The sequence below is a fragment of the Drosophila sulfurigaster genome, chromosome 3 (genome assembly GCF_023558435.1).
Source record: "Drosophila sulfurigaster albostrigata strain 15112-1811.04 chromosome 3, ASM2355843v2, whole genome shotgun sequence".
NCBI classification, from domain to species: Eukaryota; Metazoa; Arthropoda; class Insecta; order Diptera; family Drosophilidae; genus Drosophila; species Drosophila sulfurigaster.
The window spans coordinates 39,168,634-39,188,014 of NC_084883.1; the positions used below are offsets into that span (position 1 = coordinate 39,168,634).

The window sequence follows — 19,381 nt, forward strand, 5'->3', positions numbered from 1 at the left end:
TCACAACACAAAGAAATGGGATGCGGAGATGGAGATGGTGCACAAGCGAAGGAAGAGCCAACTTAAAGAGTCCCACAGTCGTATCGAGATTTATTTGCACAATTCCGGTTTTCGGATATTCGTTTGCCTGTTTTATTTCAATTTTTAGTGTCACTATTTGCTAGCATGAAACTCTGCCTCCTTCTCCATCTCCTTCTCCCTCGCACCCAATCGAAGAACGAACTAAAACCGAAGCGAACCAAAGCGAAGTGAGCCGAACGAAAACACAGGGCGACAGGCATTAACAGATCTTCAATAGAGAGTAAGTGAGTGTGTGAGTGAACGAGGGTGAGAGAGCAAAGAGAAGCGAACGTGCGATTGGAGCCCAGGAGTGCAGATGATAACAAGGCGAAACAGTTGACAAAGAGGAAGTGCAGACAAAAACAACAAAAAAAAAACCAACTCAACGACAGCTGTTTGTTTTGCGTTTTGGACTGAAGAACTTTTGACACTGAGCTTGAGCGAGAGCGAGACAGAGAATGAGGGAGATAGGAAACATCAAGTGTCGCCCACATAGAGCAAATGAATTGGAATATTATTAAGTCTTTAAACTCTTCAACAAGCCATTCGTCGCTTTGTCGCTGTGTCTATTGACACTGACACAGTGACACGCAAAAACGAAGACAAGAAAAAAAAAATCAATAATCAAATAAATTGCAATTTAACATTTTGTCGGTTTGATGTGCTAATGTTGCCCAGTTAACAGTGCTTAATGAAATTGTTGCTATTTTGCACACATATAGTATAATTATTTCTTCGTTTTATTTTTTGCACAATTTCGTCGTTTTTGCTTTGGCTTTTATCGCTGAGCATTCACACGGGTAATTACCAATTTTTTTGTAGCAACTAACTCAGTTTAAATATTATAAACGTTGCCAACAACAACAAGGAAACAAACACACACCAAACACACACGATAAATACAGGTGAGAGCGCGACGCGCGCAGCTGAGCGGCAGCTGAGTTTTTAGTTTTTCGTTAGTATTCAACGAAACGACAGCGACAGCGACGACGACGATGGCGGCGACGGCGACGACTCAACGAAATGTACGTCCAAACTTGAGCGCATTCGGACAGCAACTGAAAGCAACAAAATTTTGTCGTGCGGCTTTGGGGCCCCGCGAAGCACCAAAAGCGTCAAAGCCACAGCACCAACACACAGAGACACACACACATAAGCAAACGTAGAACGCACCGCACACACAAAGACGGGCAACGTCAAATGCGCACGAAGACGCAAAGTTGAGAGCGAGAAAAAAATACGCTACGTAAGGTAGCTATCCAAAGGTAGATGGCGCTTACGTCACGTAAGTCTACTTGAGGCAGGTTCGAATGCTTGGCAACGAGAGCTTGTGGTGAATTCGAGAGACTGCGTGACTCTCTACGTCTACGTTTGTGTGTGTGTGTGAGTGTGCGTGTATTGTCGTCAGGTGAGTTTGCGTTCGCTGCACCTTCTGCAACATGTTGTTGCCTGCTATTGCTCTGTCTTATTTTTTTTTTTTTAATTGAACGTGCAGTGCAACTGCAACTGATAGGGAGTAAACAGCACTTGCATTCGCACTCATGCCAAACCTATAAATAGCTCAACCTGAAGCTCAACCGCAACCGCAACCTCAGCCTCAGCCTCTGAGGCGCGTGTGCCACAATTTAGTTTTATCGTTGATTGAGCGTTAGCCTATCATTAGCTGGACATTTGGCTGGCTTTGGCTATTTAAGTTATGTTTGTATATGCATGCGAGTATGCGTTATGTGTGTGTGTGTGTAGCATTCGTAATCCAATTGGGTGTACGTTACTTTTGTGGGTGTGCATGCTTATGGCTTTGATTATGTGCTGCGATTTATTTAGTGAGGGGCGTGCACTGGTGTTAGTGCACTTGCTAAGAACTGCACATACGATACGCAACTAAATCGTTACGTCATTAAGATCGAATAATCATAACGAAACGAGTGTCGTACGTATGCAAGTATTACAATATTTCGATGAATAAGCTTTGTTTTACAAAGATAATTTAAAATTAAAATGTACAAGAATAGAAATAAAATGTACAATTTAACTGGAATAATAACAACCACAAAAAAAAATAAAAGATTTGATTTGAGAAATCTCAAATTAAAAATAGGTATAGAATATGACGAATTGTTTTCAGATTCTGCTATTTTCTTTAAATTATTTACACACTTTTAATACTGCAATAAAATGTCTATAATTGCTCTCACAATTTACACCAAAGCAGACAATTAGCTGCAATGTGCAATCAAATTAAAAATGTAATTTCTTTTGGGTTTTTTTTTATCCTAACTAGCCTTGGATAAGCACATCAATACATCATCATAATGTTTATGCTTATTTTTATTACTCTATCAAATTTGAATAGTTAGTAGAAGTTGAATTTCAAAGCTTCAGGTACTTCATTTACTATTTAATACTATTTACTATATCAATACTACTATACTTACTATTTAATACTATTTACTCTAGCAATACTACTATACTTTCATGTATTCTATTTCTAATTATGAAATGACAACATTTACAAGATATTTCCCACAGCTTTATATCCGGGAACATTGTAAATATTGATATGTGCCGATACATTCAATGTTGTTTGTCCACATGGTGAACAAGTTTCATATACTGTACTTAAAACAATATTTTGGTTTTTTTCATGACTGATAATAGAGTTGTGATGAACTCGCCGTACTCAGGGGGCAATAAATGTGTTGCCTTGAATAGTGTGAGCATCGAAAGAAGTACAGACGTAATGGGACAAGTGAGTCATCTCTAGTGATCTGGGGCGAAGCGACAACTTTTTTGTGGCTGTTGATGTCATTATAAGTAGACGAGACAATTGCGTATTTACACACGAAAACTGTACGAAATTGTTTTAGCAACTGCGACACAACACTGAAAATGAAATGTAATTTAAGTTTTGTTGTTTTCACGCATCAATGCCACAAACAGTTTGCTATTTTCGGTGCTTTGATTTGTGTGACTAATCAAGGAAGGCGACAGCAATGGGGTTCAAAGTTCGAGCTTCTGATTTGATTTGATGAGTTGAATGCACTTTCAATTTTTATTTAACTGCTTTTTTATGGTCGCATTGGCTGGGCAATGTCAACAATTGCTTAAGAAAGTCAACAAAATAAATATTTGCAATCGTTAAGAGTCGCTTTTGTGCTTTTCGTTTTCAATCTCTACCCGCAAAAACTTAACGAATCGCTGCGAATGCGACGCGGCGCGTCACAAAACGCCGACGGCGACGGCGACGCTAACCTTTGTCGGCTTTACAGTTAAAGCTCTGCTCTTCGCTCACTTGATTTAGCTTTACGTGCGCGTTAATTGCTTTATGACCCACATACCCTCGCTTCCCCTCCCTCTTCTCTTTCCCTTGCAGTTTGCCGCTCGGGAAACTGGAGCGAAGAAAGAAGTCTCAAATGCAATGCCGAATTCGATGCTCAGTTGAAAATGAAGTCGAAGTCAAAGTCGTCGCTGCCTGCCTGACTGCATGTAATTAAGATAATATTTTTAACTCTTCCGCCTTTACACTGCGCTTTGTATGTCTGTGACTCACTCACACTGGGCCACACTTGAGAGCTGTCATTATTGAAGAGCGTCTCCCAAGCAAGATTTTCGCTTTGATAAATTCTTGAGGTGTGTATAGCCTGCCCTTTGGCATATCTTTATATTATTTAGGCTTAAAGATGCAGCTGCATGTAAGCGATACTATGTATGTTCAAGCATTTTAGTAGCTCACCTGGCCAATTGCACAGTGGTCCATAAATAACTTGGTAATGACTTAATTTTGTATTAAGATTTGACACTTTAAACAAATTGTACTAATATGTATTGCTGATATGTTATTGATCTAATAGAGGTTTTCGTCGTTATGTAGACGACTTTCTTTATCATTTGAAAATTATTATATATTGTTTGTTATTATTATATATATTTTATTTCATTTAAATTCGAATGCTGAGTGCAGTACATCATCTATGTTATATTACATAAATTTTAGTATCACAAAAATTGTTTTTTCCTTTTATACTTCCATTTACTTTAATTTATTTATAATTTTATTTATTTTAATTATCTATAATTTTGGTTACTGTTTAATTGATCGCAGTCATAGTGAATTAATTAAAGAAATAGGGTAGTATTACTAATTTGTAATCAATTTAACTTTCAGTCTTATATTTTTTATAATTTCTGTTACACAATTATAATTTTATAATTATTTGTCATTTGTCTATAGGTTGTTTTTTAACTTTTATTTATAATTTACAATATAATTTGAATTTCTTTATTAATTTATTTTCCTGTTGTACTGATGTGTAAATCTATGTTTATAATTATTTCATTCTTCCTATGATTTGGACTGAATAAATAAATAACTACGTTACGTTGCCAAAGACATAAGAGACATACCCGCCGCATGGTTAGTGTATACAATTTTGTAAATAAACACATGCGTGGGCGTCGTTGGCGACGATCGGTCGATAACGTAACGAGCCGGCAGGTTGCCAAAATTGTTGCAATGAGGGTGTGCAAGAGACTGAGAGAGAGAGAGAGAGGGAAAGAGAGTATATGACACTTACCCTGCGTTGTTGCGGCTGCTGCTGTTGCTGCTCATAAAAGTTGCTGCTGCTGCCATTCTCTAGCCACTCGACATCGCTGCAAGATCAAAAGAGAGCAAGAGCGAGAGCGCAATGAAAAACCACATGTTGAACAAAACTCACCACACAACAAAGCAAAAGCAGAGAGCAAACATAACGCTCTCTCTCAAAAAGCAAAAGCTTTTTTTTTTCGTACTCACCGTTGCATACGCTGTATGACCGGCAGCTGAGCGGTGCTGTCGTGTATTCGCACCTGATCCGGCGTAATCTCCTCGAGCAGAAACATATTCTTGTTCGCCGGCGGCAGCGACGCCGACGTCGGCAGTGATGCTTCGCCACTCTCTAAGATGCCGATGCCGCCGCCGTTATAGAAGAGCGGACTGAGGGGACGGCATGCGCCACCCAAAAGCTCATCGATGTTTTGATGTCGTGATATAAAGAGCTTGTCACCCACGCGGCCCGAGTGAGGAGCATAAGCATAGCGAGGCGCTGCTGCTGGCTGCAACTGTGGCGTCGACGGCGCTGCTGCCATTTGAACTTTTGACATTGGAATGTTATCGTAGGGCGATGCACAAAGCTTTCGCTGCTCCGCCAACTCGTTGGCCAGCTCGGGCGGCACGGGACTCGAGCATTGTCCCAAGGGCGGCGGTCGCACTGAGTACGCAAAATTGAAAGAGCTGCTCAGCTCCGAGGGTGCATCCTGTGCCAGTGGGCATGGCATTTGCCCATTCGCTTGCTGAAAGTCTACGACGTCGTTGCCATTTGAGGGCAACAACTGTTCACCAGCGTTGCCAGGCTGTTGCTCGTCATCCTGCAACCACCAGGCACGCTCTCCTGACTCCCAGTGCTTGATTATGCGTGGCGGTGGTGTTGGAGGCGTTGCTTGCTTCACTGGTGGAGGCGGAGGTGGTGCCTCCTGCTCCTTCTCCTGCCACCAGGCACGCTCGCCAGACTCCACGCGCTGTACGTTGAACAGCTTCTTCGCCGGACCCGACATCCACCAGTGCTGTGCAGCAGCATCCGTGGGTGCGCTGCTTCCACTGCCGTTGCTTGCCTTGGAACTGTTGCTGGGCAGCTTGAGGGTCACCTCCACGTGCGGCTCATCGTGATAACCGTTGGTCTTGCACTCTGGCGTCAGGGATTTGATTGGCGTTTGTTGCTGGGTCTGTTCCTCGTCCAGCCACCAGGCGTCTTGCTCGGGGGAGATGCGACTTCTGGGCATCAGCTTGCCCTGCACTTCCGACTCCTGTTCCTGCTCCCTTTCGTTGTCGTTGCTGCTACTCCACCAAGCACCACAAGCTGCCTTGCCACCCTCCGTGATCTCCACACTTGCATCCCTAGACTGCTCATCATCCAGCGGATTTAAGGTTTCCTCCGCTAGCGTATCATCGTCATCGCCCTCATCCTGACGCAGCCACCAGGCTTGCTCCTCCCCTGAATCAATGTGCCGCAACCTGTAAGGCATATCGCCGCGATTATTGTAATCCAAAGCGGAAGCCGTGTTGATCTGCAGACTCGTGTCCTGCCACCAGCTGGGTTCGTCCAGATCCGAGGGATTTGCCTCGCTTGTGGTCAAGCTCGACTCTTTGTCGTAGTGTTTTTGTTGCTGTTGAGCTGTGCTCGTTTCGCGAGGATTATGTGTGCTGGAACTGTAGGAGTTGGGACTGCTCGTTGTGTTTGTCGTTGTCGTTATCGTTGTGGTTGTCACCTGGCCACTTGCTGTGGTCTTCGTCGTCGTCGTTGGTTCGTTCGTTCGTGTGTCTAACGTTAGACTGAGCGTGACTATCGAGTCGCATGGCGGCGTGTCTGCCTCGCCCGCGCTCTCGGAGCTTTCGATGAAGATCGGTTCACTATTTGCGTCGTGCTGACGAGTGGCGAAAAAATTCGACACCCCCGACAAGCGCTGCAAACGCGACGTCGACTGCGCTGTCCACTGAGATTGTGACGGTGAAGGCGACGGCGATGCTAACTGCGATGCTGGCGACTGCGGTGAAGACTGCAGCGGGGAAGGCGATTTCGGGTATAACTGGGCTGCCAATTGTGCCGAGGACTGCGCTGCCAACTGAGTTGTAGACTGCGCTGCCAACTGCTTTGCTGACTGCTCTGTCTGTGGCGATGTCGCCGTCGCAGGTGACTGTCTCACTGCGGCGTCACTAGGTGAGTCAGTGACGAACTTGCTGTGGCTATTTTCGCCATCGTCGCCATTGTCACCGCTGCTGTCAGTTGCCTGCTTAGCAGCGACCTTCTTGCTCGTTGTTTTCTCTTTCGGTTGCACGCCGTTTGTTGCCGCTGCCTTCTTCTTGCCCGTCTTTTTGGTGGTCTTGACGCGCTGTTCGCTGTCCGATGAGGAACAGGCAGAGGTCGCTGTGGAGCTATTGGTACTGCTTCCTGTGCTGGGCGTACAGGATTTATGCGTTTTTAATTTGACGGTACTTGCTTTTCCATTGCTAAGCTTCACTTTGCGCGCGGAGCTGGCTGAGGTGACGCTAGCTTCGCTGCCGCCACTAGGAGATCGTTCCAGTCCCGAACCCGAGGTTGCCTCCGCTGCAGCTCCCGTTCCCGTTGCCTCTTCGTTCTCCCCACTGCTGGGCGTGCGACTTTTGCGCGGTCTATCTGTGGGTCCCACGTTCAGCGAGCTCTTGCGAAAGTCCTTGTTGGGCCAAGGCCACTTTGACGAGGAGTTGCTCGAGTTGCTGCTGTTGCTGTTCTTAGTGGGTGATTCTGCTTTGCTGGGTGCAGCGGGCGGTTTATTGGCCAGATTCTCAACGGAGGATTGTCGGGAGTTCAGTCGCACCGCTTTCGGTGGTGACAACTTTGATTTGCCGTTGCTTGTGCTGCTGCTCTTGACACTGGCCACACTTGAGTTAACGCTGCTCTTTGCGGGACTCACCGAAGGCTCCTTGGACTCGGTGCTCGGTGTGCTGGACTTGGGTGAAACGCTGGACTGAGGACTTGCGTTGTAACGGAGACTGCTAATGCGATCCCGATGCGAACTGTAGTTAGAGCTGATGCTGCTGCTGGCAGCGCTGTACCTTAAATACCTCGTGGAATCATCCATGCGATCCGATTGTATCTCCTTCTCCAGCATCTGGCGGGGTTTTGTGGACCGTTGTATGGTCTTCTCGATGGTCTTAGCGATGTCTATGCGACGCGTGCGTTGCACAGTGGTGCTGCCTGGTGGAGTTGGTGAAGTGGCTCTGGTTACCACAGACACGGAGATGAAGGTTTCCTCAGGTGCAGTCTCAGACTGTTGCTCTGGGGATTCTTCCTTCGTTTTGGCTACCTCCTCAACTATTTCAGTTGGCTGTTCTGGTGTCTGCTGCTCCTCGAGCTCTTTTTCCCTGCTTGCCTTGGCGCGACTTGCGGTTCTCGCATGAAAATCACTTGTGGTCAAGTAAGAGATGGATTTGTCCAGCGTATTACTATTAAGTCGGGTTCCTGTGCTGCCGTAGCGATTGCCATACGTGTTTCTAGAGCTGCTACTACTGCTGTTGCCGCTGCGATAGTTACTCGCTCCCAGTTTACTTCGTGCGCTGTCCAACACCGGACTGGGATCCCTTGACTTTGACTTGCTGTTGTGATTGGTGTGCTCCAGCGCCACAGGACTGGGATCTCTTGATCTGCCGTATTTGCCCAGTTTACTAGTTGTGCCCGTGTAACGTTTAATGGGACTGCTGCGATCACTGGAGCTCGTCGTGTCCTTGGCATCGGTTTTCGCTGCGCTTCCATAGCGACTCACGTAGCTTGTCACCGCTGGCGTGGCAGCTGGAGGATCACGTTTGATGCGATATGTGCCACCGGAGAAGGATGGTCTGTAGGCGCTGGGCGTCGCCAGCGAGGTGTAGCGCGAAGTGGCGCCACTGCCAAGGTCACTGCCCAATGTGTACTGCAAGTAGATAATGCATTCAATAGGGAATTAAGCAGAGGAAGAGTGAAGGAGACTTACAGTTGAGCTACTCGGTTTATACGAACCCAAGTTCGACTTCCAGGGAGTCTGCAATAGAAAGCAGTGGAAATTAGTTTGCGGAAATAAGCAAGGAACTTTTAGTAAAATGTATTTGACAATTGTGTACTATAGAATTATATTCTTATATATTAAAAGATGCAAAGATCATATCACTTGTCATATCAATAAACATGCAAATAATACTATATTGAAGAACATTTACAATTCCTGGCATACGAATTCTAATGTTGTTAAATACAATGTTTTATTTTGTTGTTTATTTTATTTAGTGAACGATACTAAACAATCCTATTGAAGAAATCTTAAAGATTTACTTCAATTACGTCAACTACTCTTCTCTTAATTTCTAGAAGCTTGAATTTTAGAACAATTTAGATTGCGAGCTGGTTGTATTAGCAGAAAAATATCGCTATACATATACGAGTATTTTAAAAATTTAATACAATATTTAATGAGCTTTAAATATCCCCAAGAAATTGAGGTAAGCTACAGAAGCATATTACGATTTATTACTGATTATTTATCGATCATAATTAAAAAGAAAAATGTGTAATAAAGAAAACCATTCTACTATGTATTTCTTAAGATTTTAACAATGCTTCATTTATATTACGGAGTTCCTTTGTTAAAGCAATGAAAACGACTTGTTTTTTTTTTGTGAATCACTTGAAGTGCATAATTACAAAGCAAACAGAATGAGCGCGTGAGTACTTTGACTTCATTGAGTTGCATGATAAGGAAATGAGTTGATTGATTGGCGCACTTAAGCCAACACACCATCGACTGCACTTGCTGCCACATTCCACTTGCCACCTCCCACTTGCCCTTTATAAAGAGAATTCGGCAATTCGCACGAATATTTAATCATCATCAGCGTGTGCAACATGAGGCAAAGAGGCGGAGGCCACAACACCGACACATCAACACCAAGCGAGCACAAAGGCAACTTGAGGCATGCCCCTTCTCGGCGATCTTGCCCCCCCAGGAGGGTCGCTTTGAACTCGCCACAGCCGTCGCCGCAGCCACTGTGGCATTGCTTCGGCCTGCTTCTTCATCGTCTTATGCTTTCTCGATGTATTTCAATTTCAATTAAATGGCGCAGTTGCACGCGTTTTTCAATTAATTTGGACGTGTAAACAGATTCATTTCGATTATTTCAACATCTGCCTTCTAATCTTTGTGCCGCACAGTGCATTAGACGCCCTTGCTTCCCTTCCCACATTTTCTTTGGCTGTCTGAGAGGAACTACATATCATTTGATCCGACAGACGCGACATTAATATTGCGAAATCCATGTCGTCTTTTTATAGCTTTTGCCAACAGCGAACAGACGACAAATACTCGACGAGATCTGCGCATAAGCTGCAGCATAATGTGGCAATAATACTTTGGGGGGATAATCGAGGGAAATGCATTAAGGAATTCCGGAAAAATCGTAGCCCAAATTAAATCACAGGTAAAATCGCTCATAAAATAAGCGAGAGGAAGATCTTCATTTCGGAATTCCAAAGTGAGAGTCGTGCATGAAATTCCATGTCGATGATTACTGAACTGTCCCAAGTGGAGCTCAACGACGCTGGCGCCACGCGGCCCACACGATGATGATGCCACAACGGCAACAAAAACAAGGCGAATGACATGTACCATAAAAAACAAATGCATATTTCTCCAGTGCTGCCTCCCATCGTGATGATGACGAGGAAGATGAACGGAGGACGATCCCAGTTAATTGTTCTCAACTCGATGTTGTTCTACGCTCAGTGAAATGGAATGCCAAACGCAAATAGACCAACAATGTGCAAAACAAGCAATGAAGTTGAAGATGCTGAGATGCTGAGATGGAGATGCAGATGAAGATGAAGATTGCCATGTGTTCTATGAAGAGTGTTTGGCTGTCTCGCGGCGCATTTGACAGCGTTATTATGTGGACTCAATTAGCCGATGCCGTTAAGGACTGCCAACTCAGGAGGGTCTAAGCAGGGTCTGCTTGCTCTATCTGTCAGTTGGCAAAGTCTATAAAACACAGACTGTGCACTCAACTAGCAACATCAGCAACAACAACAAAGAGAACGAGAACTGACTTGGCCAACACAAATCAAATTACAGCCGAAAAACATTCGCGTGCCGTCGACGCGACTCGCCGACAAATGATTTATTTTTAAAATCATTTTAAGTTTGTTTTTTTTTCTTTTATTTTGTATTTTGTTTTGGTGTCAGAGTGTCAGAATAACTGCCAGTATAAAAGTTTATGCGATTTGCTGTAGAACGAGTGCTCAGCAAAAAAGTACAACGCACGCAGATAAAATAAATGAGAGGTTGTATTCAAAGATACTTTGTCGTAAATTTAAATTGAATTGAACCAATGAAGAAAGTTGTATTATTTCATAAATATTTGAATACTTCCCAGAATAAGTTTCCTCTTGATTATTTTATAAACATTGGAATACTTCCTAGAATAAGTTTCTTTTCAGAAATTCATAATGCATAAATTAAGTTGTTCTACTAATTGTCTGTCCATTTATTACAAAATTTGATTTATTACTCGTAAGAGGCAAAGTATTATAGTATAGCTTGGGAACAAATTCAACAGCAGAATTAGATATTTGAAAATTAATTTTGTAGTTTCCGCAACCCAAAAAGCATTTATGAAATGTCAATATGATACAAATAAGTCTATTAGCTATGACGTGAAACTTTGGTAGCCACTCTTATTTGTTAGCATAAGTTAAAACAAAATTTTCCAGCCATAAAAAATTCCAAATTGGCTATTTCTCAGTACTCTCACATAAGCAGAAAGTAATGCTTATTGCAAAAGGCTAAATAAACAAAACACTGAATAAATAATTATGTTTTATTCTAATCTACATATTAGATTAGTATACATATTTTACTACTAGGAATTCTTGCTATCTTGCCCAGATAATACTGCCGGTTAAAAAATAAATAAAAGAAATAAACAAACTAATTTAACGATGGATTAGTACAGCGTAGTAAATTATAAAGAAAACAAATACGCTGCATATTAAATCAAAATAAATATAAATATAAATAAAGCGCCACGCGTTTCGCATTAGTTCCAGCCTCCATTGAAAAGCGCATATAAAAAGTTGTTGGATAAGCAAAAGTGAATATAAAAACCAATTTTCCAATCATTTCTGCAAAGGACTCAACGTAAAATTCAAGAGTTATATTTATAATCACAATAATTTCATTTTTCATTCAAAAATAAATATGAAAACTTATGTGATGAATATATCACAATAGAGAATTATTTGTTATATTGATATAGGTGTTCATTCAAAATATACCATAGAGTGCAAAATATATCAGATTGTCAGCCCTTTTGGTAGCGGGTAAAATAAATTAAAATTTTTGTTGTGTCAGTTTCCAAGAAAGTATTCAAACAGTTTAATAAAGTTCCTCATTAAATAATATAAGTAAATAGACATTTTTGTGGTAAATAGAAAAACATTATGCTATACTTAAATTACTTTAAAAGAGTTTAAAATATTTTCCAATGAATTTAATATCTTATTTACAACCAATGAAATACACTCTTAAAATATATGTATTTGTTTAATGATAAGCGAAATATGAGCTGGCTGACAAATAACCAAAGACAATAAAACAACAATTTGTAAAGGTGCCAATGGACATCAAACTAGGCAGATTTTTTACGCGATTGCTGCGCAAACTTCGGCACCGGAAACAACAGACCCAAATCCCTTGTCTCAGGTACAAACGGTTCCCAGATCGGAGGACGGGTCGGATACTTGTTCATGGCATCCCGCATTCCCCGCATGCCCAACTCCAAGGCACAATTCGCTGAGCTGCGGGATGCTGGCTGCTGTGTAAAGGGGCCATTAAAGTGCACATAGATGTCACCCTGACTGGTCAGATCTAACCCGAATGTGGTCAGATCCTCGCCAATGGCCAATTGCACAGCATTCACAGCATTCCCCCGCGGCGCTCGCAAATTAGCCACGAGACCGCCAAGGCCAAAGAAATCGGGCAACAACGTAGCGCGCAGTTGACGATCCGTTGATGCGTTGCTCTGTGGTCTATGCTCCTGGAAGATGACCTCCGAATGCTGGCCGAAGACATCGGCGAATGTGGGCAAACACGGCAGCTGATTGTGCAGTTCCGGAAAGTGTTTGTACTCCCAATCAGGTAGCAGACTTGCGGTATTGTATGGATGTGGATGGGTCGCCACAGCTGTGGACGTGTCCAGGTCATCGCTTTTACTCTCGTTTAGTTGATCATCCTGGCTGCCATCGCTGTCCCCGGCTGTTGCCTGGTCCTGGCACAGTGCAATCAAGGGTTTCACCTTACAACGGGGTCGACGACGTCTGGGCATGTTGTGTACTTTAAATCTGACTATAAAATGTCTGTACAAATAACTGTTAACTCTGTTAACACAGCCTACCCCACCCGCTCCCCTTTTTATTCCCCGTATACATATGATTGAAGGGTATTAGAACTATATGTCTCTAGGAATTGGTTGTGACAGGTTGAAGGAGGCAACTCCTATCCCATAAAGTATATATATTCTTGATCAGCGCCAACCGGAAAGATATAGTTATGTTCTATCCGTCTGTCTGCCCGTCTGTCCTTATGAAGCAGTGGAACTCAGAGACTATGAGAGATAGAGCTATAATTTTTTCGATGCTATTTGATATCTTTTGTTTAACATTTTTGCCACGCCTACTTCCGCAAACCCAAATCGACAAAAGTCGAATAACACGCGAAATTTTGAAGCCAACTGCAATCGGGTCTCAGGTATATTTTGCACTATACGGTATATTTTGAATGTAGTATTATGTCTATATAAGCTGGTATATTTTTAGTATCGTGTATCGTATATTTTAAAATGAATACTGCTCATGATATATTTAGAATGTAGTACTATACCAATATACCAAATATAGCCTTTGGTATATTCAAAGTATTAATTTGAAATATTTTAAAATTAATTCCGCACTATTTTGTATTAATTCACAATGCCTAACGGGTATCTTAAAGTCGAGTGTACTCGACTTTCTTACTTGTTTTCGTTTAATAGAACATCATGTTGTACAAATCCTAGGCAAATTCACACTCTCCAAAATTAATTAGGTGGTGCGTGCTTCAGTCCACAAAGGAGACAACTTTTCCACTTTATGTCGCTCATAAATATTTACAACTTCCTTCTGCCCATAAAAGCAACACTCTCTAACAGCAGCAACAACAAACGAGACAACTTCCAGCGACAAACGCAACAATAATAAAAAAAAATTATTCTCTTTCCTTTTTTCGTACATTTTTAGAATGAGTTTCGCCTAAAAATAAACGCAAACACACACTTCAAGCAAACGAAAGTGGAAACTTGTTGTTGGACACATAAATTGATCGGTTTATCGGTTTATTAAGCGTCCTCGGCTGCTGAGCACAAACTTTAATTGATTTATGACTAAAGTGCTTACCAAGTGCCAAAGGGTCACATAAACGCGACGAAAGGATCAGATGTGTGTGACATGTTCACGATTTTGGTGTCTTTAAAATCTAGTCCCTTATCGAGTGGGGTATTTAAACTATGAATAGACAGGTCAAACTATAAAAAACAACAATGCTAAATACAAAATATTCAATCGCTTGCTTATATTTTATCAAGCTAAAAAAAAACGCCTGCTTACTACGGGTCTTAGTTGCTTTGGCTGTCAATTCGGTATATTTTGCACTTTATGGTATATTTTGAGTATAGACTATGTCAATATAAGAAATATAGCATTTGCATGATTTTAGTAGTTTTTCAATATATTATATATATATATATATATATATATATATATATATATATATATATATATACATACATATATAACTGTTTTGCTTTAATTTAAAAAGAAGCGTTCATACTTGTATAAATTTATAATGATACGGTCGTTTATCTCTGCTTAATTATTATTATCTCTGACAAATTATTATTAAATTTGACTTATCTTCAATAATTTACAAAAATATTTGTATGTTATGCAAATATTATAAAAATCTGAAGCAACACTATATTTGCTGACTGGATAATAAATAAATAAATAATAAATAATTTCTTAATATTAATAAGGTCTCATCACCTTCATATTATTTCTTCCCTAAATGCTGTTTAAATCTCAAACTTCTGTTGCAGCTGCTTATTTGAATCTTTAAAATTATGTGAATTAATTTCGTCACACTGTATATATTTGTCAAGCAAAACCTATGCCAATTTAATATTCTCAAAATATTTAATTTAAAACTCAAATCTCATTCTGTAACTTTCTACATTTATGAAAGAAAATTCCCTGGAAAATTATTTCATTTATTGAGAAATATAATGTAGTAACATAAACTTTCAAAATATTTAAACAAAATTAAAATAAATGCACTAACAAGCGTTCAAAAGATTACAACATATTCAATATAAACACAAATAACGAGTATCTACGCAAATTGAAACTTTTATGTATTAAACAAAAAGTTTTTTATTGTATTTCATAATGAAACAAAGGTCTGGCATTTCCCCCGAGTGAAGCGAGAAACATTCGATTTATGCAAATTGGAACAACAAAATCAAATATCAATTACCCAAAACACGCATGGCCAAAAAGTTTAGAGAATTGTTTATCATGGAACTGGGCCATTAACACGCCTGACCTCGAGCACTGAGAACAACAAAAGTTTGGCAAAAATTAAAAAAAAGACTGAAAAGGCCGAAAGGAAAAGCCAAATTAATACACAACAATGAATGAGTGAGTGAGTGTGAGTGTGTGTTGTGAGTGGGTGAATACATTGAATAGCGACATAAACTAGATGCTAAATACACTCACAAACAATTAGAAATAAACAAAATAGAAAATGGCAAACAAAAGCTGTCGAAATTGCTGAACTACACACACACAGCAAATGCACGAATGGGATAAAGATACATTCGCAGATACAGATACAAGTGAAGAGTTGTAGATACTTGGCGCTGCATAAAGTTCACTTACATAACTTCGATAGGACGACATGCTGATTACGTTATTTTGGCAACTCGCCTCACAATAGCCAATTGCGTTTTATTTTCTTTTTCCTTTGCTTTGAATTATTTTCGTTTTGTTTTTATTTTTTTATATTTTGTATTTTTATTTGTATTTTATTTCATTTGATTTTATTCATGCTCGTTAATTATTCATGAAATTCGCACTGCACAATTTGAGCTGTAGATGCATTTTGTTGAAGAGCTTTGCCGTTTATTTCATTTTCACTTGATGTGCATCAATTTGTATATTTGCATTTTAGCTCGTAATTCAATACACACACACACACACACACACACACTTAGATAGTTGGCACAACAAATAAGTAACTGCTGATGGCAATTAGACAAACGACGCGCGTATCTTTCGGATGCATCGACTCGACGCTGCTGATGCTGATGCTGCCACGGTGGCCTCCTCAATTGCAATAGATGCAAAATAAATTAGATGCATTTACTGGCGACAAAACTGGTGACAGAGATGCACAGACTAGAGAGAGTGAGAGCAAGAGAGAGATTGAGATTGAGAAATGGCAACACACATTCAATGGATACATTTGCTTCTTGAAAAGTTTTCCGTGCGTATTTTTTGCACTGATCGGCCCTTGGGACAACGAGCTCGCTTGCCTTTTGCCACTTTACATAATCCGCCGGCAGAGTCAGCGATCAAGGAGGCAAGAATGCAGCCGGCAAAAGACAACTGCAACAATTTTCTACTTTTTTTTATTTATGCGCTGATATTTTATGTGCTGTCGCTCCGATTCCGATTTCGATTTGGACTTTTTTATGCGTATTTTTGGGCGTGTGTCTCTTATTTTTTTCCTACTTTTCTTTTGTGTTTTATTTCCCGACAACACAAAAAATACACAACACAAGACACACAGAGAAAACTTTTGCTGCTATTTATATTCAGTTCAATTTAGCAAAAAATGTATCCGCCGCACACACATTTGTCGCATTTTCCCCGCATTTACTTGCAACTCGAATTGAAAACTCAACGTGTTTGTTCGGAGACGTCGTCGCGTGCGTCTCGGCGCGTTGTCAAAGAAAAACTGCCCGTTGCCCGTTGGAAAATGCTGTGCCGAGATTTTCCGACTCGCACGCTCGAAAAACTGAACTGAATTTATTCAATCGTGAGCTCTCATTGCGTGTATTTTGGGCGAGAAGATCGCAACCAAGAGAGAAAAATTGGGAGAGAGAGAGAGAGAGAACTTGTCTCTCTCTCTTCCTTTTACTTCGCGCTCTCAATCTCTTGCCTGGCGTTGCGTTTAAAAATTGCAACAATAAAATAAATAAATACAAAAAAGAAAAACATGTTGTATATAGCCACGCGTATATATCTGGCAAATACTCGTATATCGGCCGCCCGGTCAGCAGCCCATTTCGACTCGGTCCGAAAGTGTTTTTGCATTTCGACAGCCGCAACTTTTGTAAATTCTATCTGATAAATAGCCTGATAAAATTGTCTAACAACACACAAAAAATGGAAAGTATTTTGCTTATGATCGAATTATGATGCTCTATAAATAGCTGCGTCTACATATCTTTGGAATTGCTCATAAATTTCGATGAGTAAGCGTTCAAAGGTCTTGATATTGTTTTGTAATTTAATATTAAATTTTGCAGTTTGAAGTTTTCTTATTATTTCCTTAGGAACTTCGTAACAATTTCTTTTGCAAGTTCCCAATTTGATTTTACGTTTCTTTTTGCTCTGTCAACTTCTTCGCCCACAACAGCAACAAATTGCTTTTTATTTACCATTTATTTTCGCTCTGATTATAATGTACATAATTGTCTCATAAATTAGAAATTATTCGTCGCTAAGAATATCTTGTACATATCGTAAATTCACTCATGAGTAATCGCTTGAGTTTTGTATTTTTAAAAATTAAAAGAAAAAAAGTAAGGCAAGTAAATTTGAGCTTCAAAGCAATTGCAACTCGTTTATAATTTACTTACGAAACTTATATCTCACTAAATTCTTGCTTAAACTTCTTAGTTAAATTTTCTATTTTAAAATATATGAAATAACAAAACAAGCAAATTTTGAATTTAAAACCTATTGCAACTCATTAGTAATTTATTTATGTAACTTATTTCACATCTCATTGATATAAAAATAACTTTCAGTTGGCCACAATTTGTCATATTTATTTGATAATTATATCATGTACATATAACACACATTGGATCAAGTAATCATGAGTAACCATTTCAGTTTGGACGACAAAATTACAAATCTAAAAAATTGATTATATTGTCATTTTTTTGTATTTCTTACATGAATATAATTTTGCACAGAAACCGATTTCACACATACTCGTATTTATGTATATATTTTTTAATTTTTGATATCAGTCATAAATAAATAAATTTCCCTATAAATTATTTTTTCAATTTAAAATCCTCTAAATATATAGGTACATGTGTACAAAATATTAAATTTGTTCTTTCTTTGCAATTCTACATCTAAAAACAATTTTATTTGGCATATGGGCAAATCCCACGTGTCGCACGCTACATTCGCACGATTTTGGCTAATGAAAATCAATTTTTTGGGGTTTTTTTTTTAAAGATTTACCGTAAACTTTTGTTATGTGTTTAGAGTGAATTGAGAGTACTTTCGGAGGGTATAAGATTCAATTTCACTGGAGTCACTGTGTCGCACGCTACAAAAAGTGGAAGTTAGTTTCAAAATGTTCATTTCAAACGCAATTTTTAGTGAAGTATGCAAAGTAAATATCCTAAAAAAAGTTAAGAATATTAGAAGACAAAAACCGATCGTTTGGTCTTAATAATGTTTATAGATTTTTAGCAAAGCCGTAAACCCATTGTGTCGCACGCTACGTGTCGCACGCTACACTTTTTCCGCTGGCATTAACATAAGGCAAAAAATCTTTTTATTTAAACTAAACATTATTTATTATATTCATAAATGTGCTTAACAATTATTTCAGCGTGATTTACTTTTGATTTGTAGGTGAGCCCAAGCAGACGCAAAAAATTGTGAAGAATACAATAGGGATTTGAAGGTGTGCGCAGAGCACGAATGTAAGTAAAATTATGAAAATTATAATGAAAATTGGGTTTGATAAAAATTTGTGCATTTATAATGATCGAAATTTATTTTTTGCTTTAAATACTTAAAATATATATATCTACTTTAATGTTCCATATAAAGAAAAAATACAAAATGTGAAATTTAAAAATTGATTGCTGGTGGACTGTTTCTGGGATTTGCCCATATTATTTATTCCAAATGAAACTTATATACCTATGTAAATTGTTAATATGTTTTTGATAGTAGTAATCTCTCATCCCATATTTTTTACAGCTTTGCAAACTTGCTGCTTAAATATTATTTCTGTGTGCAATCCTCAAAATAAAAATGCTTTGAACAATGTAATGTAATATTTTCCCATATAATAAGTTTGTATATTGTTTTTATACCCGCTACCCATAGGTTAGAGGGTAATTAAATCTTTGCGCCGCATGGAAATGTATGTAATAGAGAAACATATGTAATCATATGTTATACTCTTAATCAGCGTCAAAAGCCGAGACGATATAGCCATGTATATACTGCAATTGGGTCCTCTCTGCTTAACCTGACAATCTGGTATATTCTGCACTCTATGGTATATTTTGATTGTATATCGATATACCAAATATATCCAATGGGATAAGATAGTAGCTTTGTGTAGTATATTATTTTGGTATATTTTAAGA

At 39.5% G+C, this 19,381-nt stretch overlaps 2 protein-coding genes across 2 annotated transcripts in view; both read right to left on the minus strand.

The window, feature by feature from the left end:
- The window catches only part of LOC133846199 (uncharacterized), a 51,188-nt gene extending 34,502 nt beyond the window's left edge, over positions 1-16,686 (minus strand). Inside the window, 4 exon segments of the mRNA XM_062281007.1 lie at positions 4,635-4,710; positions 4,853-8,538; positions 8,599-8,646; positions 15,624-16,686. Of these exon segments, the coding sequence (XP_062136991.1) occupies positions 4,635-4,710; positions 4,853-8,538; positions 8,599-8,646; positions 15,624-15,644 (3,831 nt within the window). The 5' untranslated portion in view covers positions 15,645-16,686.
- LOC133844392 (uncharacterized) lies at positions 12,177-13,044 on the minus strand. The gene has a single exon (XM_062278346.1). It carries the CDS (start codon positions 12,974-12,976, stop codon positions 12,281-12,283), a length of 696 nt encoding a protein of 231 aa, XP_062134330.1. The 5' UTR covers positions 12,977-13,044; the 3' UTR covers positions 12,177-12,280.
- Positions 16,687-19,381: the final 2,695 nt, after the last annotated feature.

Bases quoted from the DNA above. Each gene is read 5' to 3' on its own strand.
- LOC133844392 (XM_062278346.1), bottom strand. From the start codon at position 12,976: ATGCCCAGACGTCGTCGACCCCGTTGTAAGGTGAAACCCTTGATTGCA.